Source organism: Triticum urartu, chromosome 1 (genome assembly GCF_003073215.2).
Source record: "Triticum urartu cultivar G1812 chromosome 1, Tu2.1, whole genome shotgun sequence".
Lineage (NCBI taxonomy): Eukaryota > Viridiplantae > Streptophyta > Magnoliopsida > Poales > Poaceae > Triticum > Triticum urartu.
The window spans coordinates 555,694,804-555,707,253 of NC_053022.1; the positions used below are offsets into that span (position 1 = coordinate 555,694,804).

Here is a 12,450-nt window from a genome sequence, read left to right on the forward strand (position 1 = left end):
CAAACGATTGGTCAATCATGTGTCCACCTGCGATTGCTTCCTTGCCAACACCGCACCGGTGTGGAGTGTCATTGTTGGCTTGTTGCCCCTGTTTGGCAACGTTGAGCAGTCAGAGCATCTCCAACAGGTGATGAAAAGCACCACCGCGGTCATGAAAAAACACCATTGTGTTATAAAAACTGTCGTTTAGGCACCTACGGGCAAAAACACCAGTCCATGGGACAGTACTCCACAACATCTGCATTCAAGATACAGTTTCAGGGCCTCAGCTTGTCGGACTACAGGCACATCTTCTCGAAAGCATGGGCGCCAGGACACATCAAGATTTTCGCCTGGCTGCTTCATAGGGACTAAGGATGGCAATGGGTCGGGTTTGGATCGAGTTAAAAAATATCAAATCCATATCCATATCCATAAAGACAGTCTCTGCCCATCAATAAAAAAACCCATGGGCGAAAATTTGTGTCCATGTCCAAACCTGATGGATATCCATACCCATTCGATGTCCATCGGGTCCTCTCAAGACATATACATAAGACATAGCACAATGTGCACATAAGCTATTACACCCATGCGTCAATGCGTGTGTGAAAAAGCAGAGACAGAGGGGTCGAGGGGATACGGAGTTGCTTTGTCGTAGGCCGATGGTGCTGGTTGTTGCAGTGCTCCACCATACATGGAGGTAGCAGCTGACACCGCCGACCATCTCTCAGAATGCAGGAGGAGTAAGAAGAGGAGACAGAGCTGATACTTAATGATGAGTCATTTAGCAACGAGGTAAAAGGATGAGAAGGAGGGCTGAAGTAATATTAAGGTGGGGATTGAATGTCAACTAATAAAAGTTAGGGTGTGGATTGTGCAATTTGTATTGCATGTTTTAGATAATAATGGGAAAAATTACAGTGGGACGTGTGACTCTAGGGTAGGGATAGCAGAATATTGCCCATTATGTCAAACTACCGGATCGGGTTTGGGTATATCCATGGGTACCAGATTATATCCATGCCCTACCCACAAGTAACCGGGTCGTGTTTGGGCGCTGCCCATGGGCGCAAAAGCATATCCAAACCCTGTTCATACGGGTCGGATATCCATGGGTATCCTTGTCCATGGGTAAAATTGCCATCCTTAATAGGGACAGGCTATGGTGCAATGACGGCCTTCAAAGGAGGGGATGGCCCAACAACTACTTCTGTCAATTTTGTTTCAAAAACCTGGAGAGTTCGGCTTGTTGAAATATATTGCCCACATCTCTCCCTCAGTTCGGACTTTTGGATAAGTTGGCTGGAGCATGAATTCAATATGGTATCAGAGCCAAGAGATCTTGAGTTGACGACGTGCGTTAACGAATGCTTGCGATGTTTGAGATGCTCGTGTTTGCACCGTGTCCAAATTGTCACTCGTTTTCTTGTCGCCAACTCGTGGGACACCCGGAATCCGGGAGCGCCCCACCATCTTTTGCACTCATCCGCACACTTCTCCTTTGCATTGGTATCTCAATCGAGTTACCGGAACCGGAACGCTGCCGTGGCACCGTTTTCGTTATCGTTGCCGTGGGACCCCTTTCCTTTCCACCACGGTGACAAATGCTTCATGATGCTCTTGTCAACTTTTAATAAAAATTGCATAAACTTGTTCATGTCATCCGCATCATGATAACAACAATTAAAATGTTTAGATTGTTGTTGTAATAAATTACTAAGGCATATGGAGATTTACCGGATTCGTTATTTGTTATATCCGGCCCCATTTAAATTGTTTAGATGGTGTAGTTTTGTCATGCCTCACCTCTTGCCATGTTAACCAACATTTAATATTGTTGAGTACCTAACCGGGAGAGAACTAAATAATTGATGTGGTGTTTCGTCAATATGCAACCCGTTGCATATTGAGCTCCACTTAATTTGTAGTTTTAGTTGTTGCACTTTGCCACTCTTCATTAAACCGGACATGCATCATAATTGTTTGTGCATCATGCCATGCTTATGTGATGGTTGTTTACTATGTTGTTTGTGAAGGAAATATGCCCTAGAGGCAATAATAAAGTTATTATTTATTTCCTTATATCATGATAAAAGTTTTTTATTCATGCTAGAATTGTATTAACCGGAAACATAATACATGTGTGAATACATAGACAAACAGAATGTCACTAGTATGCCTCTACTTGACTAGCTCATTAATCAAAGATGGTTATGTCTCCTAACCATGGACAAAGAGTTGTCATTTGATTAACGGGATCACATCATTAGTTGAATGATCTGATTGACATGACCCATTCCATTAGCTTAGCACCCGATCGTTTAGTATGTTGCTATTGCTTTCTTCATGACTTATACATGTTCCTATGACTATGAGATTATGCAACTCCCGTTTGCCGGAGGAACACTTTCTGTGCTACCAAACGTCACAACGTAACTGGATGATTATAAAGGAGCTCTACAGGTGTCTCCAAAGGTACATGTTGGGTTGGCGTATTTCGAGATTAGGATTTGTCACTCCGATTATCGGAGAGGTATCTCTGGGCCCTCTCGGTAATGCACATCACTGAAGCCTTGCAAGCATTGCAACTAATGAGTTAGTTGCGGGATGATGTATCACGGAACGAGTAAAGAGACTTGCCGGTAACGAGATTGAACTAGGTATGGGATACCGACGATCGAATCTCGGGCAAGTAACATACCGATGACAAAGGGAACAACGTATGTTGTTATGCGGTCTGACCGATAAAAGATCTTCGTAGAATATGTAGGAGCCAATATGAGCATCCAGGTTCCGCTATTGGTTATTGACCAGAGACGTGTCTCGGTCATGTCTACATTGTTCTCGAACCCGTAGGGTCCGCACGCTTAAGGTTACGATGACAGTTATATTATGAGTTTATGCATTTTTGATGTACCAAAGTTTGTTCGGAGTCCCGGATGTGATCACGGACATGACGAGGAGTCTCGAAATGGTCGAGACATAAAGATTGATATATTGGAAGCCTATGTTTGGATATCGGAAGTGTTCCGGATGAAATCGGGATTTTACCGGAGTACCGGGAGGTTACCGGAACCCCCCGGGAGGTATATGGGCCTTAGTGGGCCTTAGTGGGAGATAGGAGAGGTGGCCAGGGATGGGCCGCGCGCCCCTCCCCCCTTAGTCCGAATAGGACAAGGAGAGAGGGGGCCGGCGCCCCCTTCCTTCTCTCTCTCTTTCCCCCCTTCACAATCCTATTCCAACTAGGAAAGGGGGGGAGTCCTACTCCCGGAAGGAGTAGGACTCCTCCTGGCGCGCCCTATGATGGCCGGCCGGCCCCCCTCCTTTGAGGCTTTATATACGGAGACAAGGGGCACCCCTAGAGACACAAGTTGATCCACGTGATCATATTCTTAGCCGTGTGCGGTGCCCCCTTCCACCATAGTCCTCGATAATATTGTAGCGGTGCTTAGGCGAAGCCCTGCGATGGTAGTACATCAAGATCGTCACCACGCCGTGGTGCTGACGGAACTCTTCCCCGACACTTTGCTGGATCGGAGTCCGGGGATCGTCATCGAGCTGAACGTGTGCTAGAACTCGGAGGTGTCGTAGTTTCGGTGCTTGATCGGTCGGGCCGTGGAGACGTACGACTACATCAACCAAGTTAACGCTTCCGTTGTCGATCTACAAGGGTATGTAGATCACACTCTCCCCCTCTCGTTGCTATGCATCACCATGATCTTGCGTGTGCATAGGATTTTTTTTTGAAATTACTACGAAACCCAACAGTTTGCTTCTTTCCGGTGTTGCTTCTTCAGGTTGGTTCCGATAACGTCGCGTTTGTGAGGATCCGTTCGACTATGCCCGTTTGTCTTCTTCATGAACTCGTTCTTCTTCCTTGCGGGATCTCAGTCAAGATGACCATACCCTCGAAATCACTTCTATGTTTGCTTGCTAGTTGCTCGCTCTATTGCTATGCTGCGATACCTACCACTTGCTATATCATGCCTCCCATATTGCCATGTCAAGCCTCTAACCCACATCGTCCTAGCAAATCGTTGTTTGGCCATGTTACCGCTTTGCTCAGCCCTCTTATAGCGTTGTTAGTTGCAGGTGAAGATGAAGTTTGTTCCATGTTGGAACATGGATATTTGTTGGGATATCACAATATCTCTTATTTAATTAATGCATCTATATACTTGGTAAAGGGTGGAAGGCTCGGTCTTATGCCTGGTGTTTTGTTCCACTCTTGCCGCCCTAGTTTCCGTCATACCGGTGTTATGTTCCTTGATTTTGCGTTCCTTATGCGGTTGGGTTATAATGGGAACCCCTTAACAGTTCGCCTTGAATAAAACTCCTCCAACAAGGCCTAACATTGGTTTTACCATTTGCCACCTAGCCTTTTTTTTCCCTTGGGTTCTGCAGACTCAAAGATCATCTTCATTTAAACCCCCGGGCCAGTGCTCCTCTGAGTGTTAGTCCAAACTAGAGCACCGTGCAGGGCCATCCCTTGGCAACTTGGGTTACGTCGGCTCCTGTACGCTTAGCTTATCCGGTGTGCCCTAAGAACGAGATATGTGCAGCTCCTATCGGGATTTGTCGGCACACCGGGTGGCTTTGCTGGTCTTGTTTTACCATTGTCGAGATGTCTTGTAACCGGGATTCCGAGTCTGATTGGGTCTTCCTGGGAGAAGGAATATCCTTTGTTGACCGTGAGAGCTTGTGATGGGCTAAGTTGGGACACCCCTGCAGGGTTTTGAACTTTCGAAAGTCGTGCCGGCGGTTATGGGCAGATGAGAATTTGTTAATGTCCGGTTGTAGAAAACCTGAAACTTAACTTAATTAAAATGGGTCAACCGCGTGTGTGGCCATGATGGTCTCTTTCCGGCGGAGTTCAGGAAGTGAACACGGTGTTGGAGTTATGCTTGATCGTAGGTTGTTCTAGGATCACTTCTTGATCATAGTTTTCTCGACCGTGCATTTGCCTTCTCTTCTCGCTCTCATTTGCGTATGTTAGCCACCATATATGCTAGTGCTTGCTGCAGCTCCATCTCAAACCTTTTACCCTTCCTATAAGCTTAAATAGTCTTGATCGCGAGGGTGTGAGATTGCTGAGTCCCCGTGACTCACAGATACTTCCAAAACCAGCTTGCAGGTGCCGATGATTTCGTGCAGGTGACGCAACCGAGCTCAAGGAGGAGCTCGATGAAGATCTCGTTCATTGTGTTGTTTCGTTTCAGCTGATCAGTAGTGGCGCCCAGTTGGGGCGATCGGGGATCTTTTGCATTAGGGGTAGTCTTCTTTTATTTTGATTCCGTAGTCGGACCTTGATTGTATTCTGGATGTTGTAATGCTATATTCATGTATTGTGTGAAGTGGCGATTGTAAGCCAACTCTTTATCCCTTTCATATTCAGTACATGGGATGTGTAAAGATTACCCCCCTTGCGACATGCCTACTATGCGGTTATGCCTCTAAGTCGTGCTCTGACACGTGGGAGATATAGCCGCATCGTAGGTGTTACATCGATCCCACGTCTAAGGACTAAAATAGTCTAGACGTGAGGGAGAGTGTTAAAATATATTGCCCATCTCTCTCCATCAATTCGAACTTTTGAATAAGTTGGCTCACTTGTTCTGCGAATATAATGTTTCCCTTGCTATATGGTGAGCAACAACGGCTTGGGTTGGATTGAACCGGCCAGATGGTATACAAAGAAAAACACAACGGAGATTGTGACAGAGAAGATCGGGACCACCAAACCTGAACATAGGAAAGGGATTCGGACTATGATCTTGATCATACTCTGGGAAATTTGGAAGCAGAGACGCATGCACTTTCAGAACTGCTGTCGCTAGCCATGAAGATATACTAGCCGCTATTTAAGAGAGATGTTGAGCTCTGGAGGCAAGCTGGAGCGATCTGCATTGAGCACCCCATGGGGGACAGTAGGGAGTAGTGAGTGCAACGTTTTGAGTGTGTTTTCTGCAGTTATCTCCACTAGTGGAAACTGTATGTATCTTTTTTTCCCAGTCTGCTCCCTGCTTATCAATGAAATACAAGCCAGCCATCAGCTGGATCTTTCGATTTTTTCCATCATGCCCAAACAGTGCCCCCGCTGCTGCATATTCGCAGCAACCATGCAGCTGCCACAAAAACTATATGCCTTCTTTGGTTCATATGATAGAAATTTTTAAGAAATAGGAAAATTATAGGAAGTGAGATGACATGCATCTCAATTTCTATAAAGGAAGAGATGTCATTTGATGCAAAGAATAGAAATTTTTCCATTGACTCTAGGCGAATGTTTTTTTTCCTTCAAAATGTGAAGGATTGAATCCCATCCTACATAGGAATAGGAATCCATTCCTATAACCAAAGGGCGTCAAAGGAATTTTTCCTTTACAAATCTTATCCTATAGAATTCCTATAAAATTCCTACAAACCAAAGGAGGCCTAAACTCGGCCACGCGCAAACCCAGCGGCCCCGCGAAAGTTTTCCGCTCCCCGTCCACATCCCACCCGCCGCCGATTCGCCAGCCGGTCTCACTGCTCCTCCCGTCGAACCCATGGCGGTCCCTGCCGTGGTTCCCGCCGATAGTGGCACCAAGCCAAAGCCGCTGGTCCGCCGTGTACGTCTTGTGCCGCCACGGGCCACCGCCGCCGGCTGTCGTCTCCAAGGCTCGCCTAAAGCAGCGCGTGCACCACTGGCGCCCGAAAGAGGTCGCCAGGGGATCCGCCAAATAATGAATTAATTGTACACGGCGCCAATTGAATGTCTTGTATGGGCCGACCTATATATAAAGGTCTCGCACGCTCTCGTTTTCCAGAAGATTTCACAACTTTTTGCTCGGTTTTGCTCTTTCGAGCCTGGTTCTTAGAAATTTTTACAAGTTTTCGGCCCGGTGTTTTCAGGTTTTTTTTCCTTTGTGTTTTGCTTGGGTTTTCTTTTGTTCTTTCCTTTTTCATCTACCATTTTTATTTTTGGTACTTTTTTTATATGTTTTCTAGTTTTTCTAATTTCATGAACATTTTTTGAATTCATGAACTTTTTCAAATTGGTGAATAATTTTCCAATTTCCTAAAGTTTCTCAAATCCATGTTTTTAGAAATCATGATTTTTTAAATCCGCAAACTTTCTACAAATTCATGAATTTTAAATCCATGATTTTTTTTCAAATCCACATTTTTTTGAATTTAGATTTTTTTTGCAAAATTCATGAACGTTTGCATATTTGTGATAAAATTCAAAACCGCATTCATTTAATCAGAATTTTTTTGAGTTCATTCAAATTTTTAGAAAAAACTAAAAGGACAAAAAACATTAGCAGTTTTTTTACACAATGTCTTTTGAGGGAATTTGTCACACAAGTAAGTAGCGTTAAAAACGTGCCAGCGTGCCCGGGCCAGTGTGGGGCGAAGCGAGCAGCCGAGTGAGCCGGGGGCGAGATTGGGCCGCCCGCCGTTGGCATGCACGTGAGCGCCAACTCCCAAATCGGCGAAATCACTAATTCAGGAGTATTCGTTGCAACCCCCAAAAAAAGGAGTATTCGTTGCGAAGATCACTCCAATTTCTCTGATTGCGACAAGTGGCGCCCATGCAGCGCGCCACTTGTCGCAAGCTGGGAGTTTTCTTTTTTGTCAAAATGTTTTATCTCTCAAACCGTGCGTCCAAATCTCGAACCGGTTTCATCGTTGGATTCCTCGCGTCGAGATCTTCGAAACTAGATCCTATGTTGATAGATTTTGACGAACTTTTCTTTCACGAAAAAAACGGACGAAAAAAACCGGATGAAAAAACCGAACCGGGAGCACGGGTTTTTTCCCTTTCCGAAAGAGGCACACCCATGCCTCTCACAAATCACAACTGTGCCTCTCGCGGAAGCAAAACCATGACTCTCGCGGAAGGAAAAAAAAAGAGAAAACACGTTTTTTCCGATTTCGAGGAGGCACGCCCGTGACTCCCGTGAAAGCACAACCGTGCCTCTTGCGGAAGCAAAACCGTGACTCTTATGAAAGAAAAAAAAACAGAAAACATGTTTTTTTCCCTTTCCGAGAGGCACGGCCATGACTCTCGCGAAAGCACAAACGTGCCTCCCGCGAAAGCAAAGCCGTTACTCGTGAAAGAAAAAAAAACAGAAAACACATTTTTTTCGTTTCCGAAAGGCACGGTCGTGACTCTCGCGAAAGCACACCCGTACCTCTCGCAGAAGAAAAACCATGACTCACAAAAATAATAATAGAAAACGCGTTTTTTTTTCGTTTTCGAGAGGCACAACCGTGACTCTCGTGAAAGTAAAACCGTGCCTCTCGCGAAAGCAAAACCATGTCTCTCTCGAAAGGAAAAAAATAAAATGCGTTTTTTCACACATTTTTTTTAAAAAATTTTTGATTGAAAAACTAAGGAAGACCGGTGGAAAACCAAAACATCAAAAAATCCGGAAAAACTGTTTAAAAAGCCGAAAACGTGTGCCAAAAAATAAAAAAAAATCCAGAGGGAGCGCCCAGAGCGTGACATGTGGTGAATGGCTTAGAGCGCGCCAAGTGGCGCTGATCGTTGCGAGGTTCTCGAAAGAGCGCTCGTTAACTAGTAGCTCCCACAAATCGGCGCCTGGTTAAATAAAACAAAAATCACGAGAGTGCAAAAAAGGCCGCCGTTCTTGTACGGGCTGACACCACTGGGCCATGGTAAGGCGATCGTCTCGTTCGGCCTGGGCTGGGCCACATCGTGCCGTGGCTCGCCGTCCGTTTACGCCCTCCGTCTCTCCCGAAGACGATCCCTGTCTATTCCCTAGTCCTCGGCCGAAACCCTCGCGCGCGCCGACCGCAGGCCATGGAGGACGACCGGCAGGGGCCACCGGGCGACGGCGCCGAAGATCTCGATCTCGACCTCGACCTCATCAGCCGCCTCCCGGACGAGCTGCTCGGCACCGTCGTCTCGCTCCTCCCCACCAAGGACGGCGCGCGCACGCAGTTACTCTCCCGCCGCTGGCGCCCGCTCTGGCGCTCCTCCATGGCGCCGCTCAACCTCATCGCCGACTACCACCTCTCCGAAAAGGACTCGCGCGCGGCGCTGGTCTCCAGGATCCTCGCCGATCCCCCCGGCCCGGCCCGCCGCTTCTCAATCCAGCTCATGTTCCTGCCGGAGAGCTTCGACGAGGTCGACGGCTGGTTCCGGTCCGGGACCCTCGCCGGCCTCCACCAGCTCGAGGCCACCAACCTGCGGAATAGCTACTACCCGCTGCCGCAGCACGCCCTGGTCCGCTTCGCGCCGACGCTGCGCGTGCTCAGCCTCGGCGGTTGCCGGTTCCCTGACCTTGCCCGGCCACCGAGCTTCCCGCACCTCAATCAGCTCATCCTATACGATGTCGGCATCTCGGAGAGCTCTCTGCAAAGTGTGATCTCGGGCTGCCTTGTTCTGCAAAGCGTCTCGCTGCACAACATGGGCTTTGGTCGCTTTTGCATCAGGTCGCCCACCCTCCGGAGCATCGGCTTCTATGCTCCTCGCACACAAGGCGTCACCACTTTCCAGGAGCTGGTAATCGAGGATGCCCCTTGCCTTGATAGATTGCTGCCAATTTATCCAGATGATGGCCCCGCGACTATACGAGTGATTCGGGCTCCTAAACTGCAGATATTGGGTTTTTTGTCGGAAGGCATATCCACACTCCAATTTGGAACGACAGTATTTCAGGTAGCAGCCAGGACAATATCGCATTCAACATACCTATATTCAGGCTATGATTTCTTATATATCACACACTTTTTTGTTTTTCTTCAGAAAATGTTTGCTGTCAGCTTGACAACCAAGATGTACACAATGAAGATTTTGGCTCTTGACTCAATTGGCCCTAATCTGGATGCAGTTATTGATTTTCTCAAGTGCTTCCCCTGCTTGGAGAAGCTCCATGTCATTGTGAGTGCTTATATCTGTTGCTACAAATGTCAAATTTAGCAGTGGTTCAGACTTATGATCTAGTGAACTAGTAGTATTTTGTTGCTAATTTGTTGTCACCTGACACTATATCGTTTATTTTTGCTATTCCCAGTCGCATCCCCAAAAGGCTATGAATAATGTGCGGAAGTTTGACCCACTCGAGCAAATTGAATGCCTTGAACTCCATCTAAAAAAAGTGGTGTTGAAGAATTACAATGCTGACAAGAGTCCATCAGTCGACTTTGCAAACTTCTTTATTTTGAATGCCAAAGTGCTGGAGGAAATGGAAATCGGAGTTCTTGACGACGGCAGCTACAGATGTATGTGTGACAAATGGATGCGTGATCAACATAGGCCGCTTCAGTTGGATAACAGAGCTTCTCAAAATGCTCGAATTGAACTAAAAAGGGATGGAAAGGCGATCCCAGCAAACCACGGGCATACCCATGATTTGTCAATGGCTGATCCCTTTGACAAGTCCTCGTGTGGATGTGGTAAGTGTGTTAGATATAGTTAGCCTTTTTGATGCTGGCGTCACCCTCTCTGTCCAAAGCAATGGTATTATGTGGCTCCCTTGTTCTTCAGTCTATATAATGGTTCTTGTGAAGCTCTGCAAAATGGTCTTCTACTCGATTCAACAATGCAGTGCTTTGTAACTCACTGTGGGGGAAAACAGGACTGAGGAGGTGGTGCCTGACCCAGCCAGAATGTTGCTAGTATTGTGTCTTCTGTTTGGTTAATACTCATTGTTTCTCTCCTATTCTATGTCGGGTCGTTACTGGGAGCACCTGCTGGCTGTAGCTAATTTATCTGTGTATCTACTCTTGCTTTAATAAAGAACACACCCTTGTATTTTTTGTCTAGAAACCTTGTAACTTTTGTCTAGAAATATGCAGTACAGAGTTTATTTCATTGGATGCAATTTATTACAACTTTATCAGCAGGTATGATCACTATTTGAAATTGCAACACACAAGTAATATGTGCAACCCTGTCTCTGCATGTTTAGGCAAGAATGTATCTTCTGTGTCAGAACCATTTATTTCACACAATTGAAATTCGTTTTCTTGCACTTGTCGCTACTTATTCTATTGCCATATAAAGAAAAGTATGTAAACTTTACATGTTGTTTCTTCTGTGTACATTTAGGTGCCATTAAAAGCTACACTTATCTGTTTTTAATGGTTTCCTGAGCTCATTCTGACACAGAATGTGAAAATGGGAAAATGTTATACTACTTGATTTATCAGTTTATCATATTTACATGAGTTGAACTGTCCCATGCCAACAAGCGCAGCTACTGTGAATGAGGATGATTTCTGAACTCTGAGAGCAGGCAGCTTGATTCGTTAATATTTGGTTCTTTTCTGACGCTGTGGTTTTGCCTCAAGTGTTTGGCTGATGCACTTTGAGTTAAACCAAATGAGTACTCAGAGCTTCCTTGCTACTGATTATTCAATTTGAGCTTACATTTTACAAGTGCTCATTTCAAATACTAATAATATGCTATGGTCGATACGTAGAACAGATCAGTGGTGTATATATATACTTTTGGTTGTTTCCTTTTTTATATTTTGCAGTCCTTTGTCAGCAAATGATTTGGCGTGGAGAATAGGCTGATTCGTTAATGATCTTTTCATCTTTTGTTGTTTCCTGGCATCATATGTTTGACTGATTCAGTTTCAGTTAAACTGCATGATCGCCAAGTTGCAGCATATTAGACGATCGCGCCTTTCGCCATCCGTCGCTGCCCATCCAGGTAGTCGATCTTTTTATGTTGTCAATCATAGACAATTAGCGCCATTGCAGGTGACCATGCCATGCTCTTTTGGGTTCCCAGTACTCGTTTCAGTATTTGCTTTCATCCCTTTAGTCTGTAAAAAAACGGTACTCTCGTTTAATTTCAATCTCGATTTGCTGCTTACATTACCCATTTTCCTCTCAATTCGGTGCAATTGTCTGCCTATGGTTAATACAAAATTCAAACTTTGCTGTTGGAACGTATGTGGCCTTGGCCTCCCGCCAAAATGCTCTGACGTCTTATCTGAACTTATTCAGTTAAAAACTAATGCATGTTTCTTTCAGGAAACAAAACTCTCAACTTGAGATGAAGTTAAACAGAGATCCTTCCTCGCTAGAAATCTGGTCATTGTTCAACATAAAAATGCAACTGGCTCGTCCGGTGGAATCCTCTCACTCTGCTTCCTCCCTTTATTTATGCAGTAACATGGATAATGTGCAATATAAACAATATGCCAACCAGGATATCATGGTGCAAATGCCCCCCCCCCCCCCCCCTCACAGACAACTTAGTCTGGTTCATATCGGGTTCATATTTGAGGATAATATCATAAATATATCCATTATAGAATGTGCAGTCCAACACTAGCTTTTCCCCATCAAAAAATATATATTATGTGGCTCCCTTGTTTGTTAGTGTAACTAGATGACCCGTTGCACCGATGACGCAAAGGGCGAGAGCAAACCAAGCTTTCAAACCATGAGAGTAAGAATATTTAGAGACCGATCATTAACTCTTTGTACACTATGAT

General features: G+C 45.5%; 1 protein-coding gene across 1 annotated transcript; it reads left to right on the forward strand.

Moving 5' to 3' along the window:
* Positions 1 to 8,763: 8,763 nt before the first annotated feature.
* On the forward strand, positions 8,764 to 10,826 carry LOC125539159 (putative F-box/FBD/LRR-repeat protein At5g56810). The gene is made up of 3 exons (XM_048702534.1): positions 8,764 to 9,655; positions 9,743 to 9,877; positions 10,011 to 10,826. Exons 1-3 carry the CDS (start codon positions 8,795 to 8,797, stop codon positions 10,413 to 10,415), a joined length of 1,401 nt encoding a protein of 466 aa, XP_048558491.1. The 5' UTR covers positions 8,764 to 8,794; the 3' UTR covers positions 10,416 to 10,826.
* Positions 10,827 to 12,450: the final 1,624 nt, after the last annotated feature.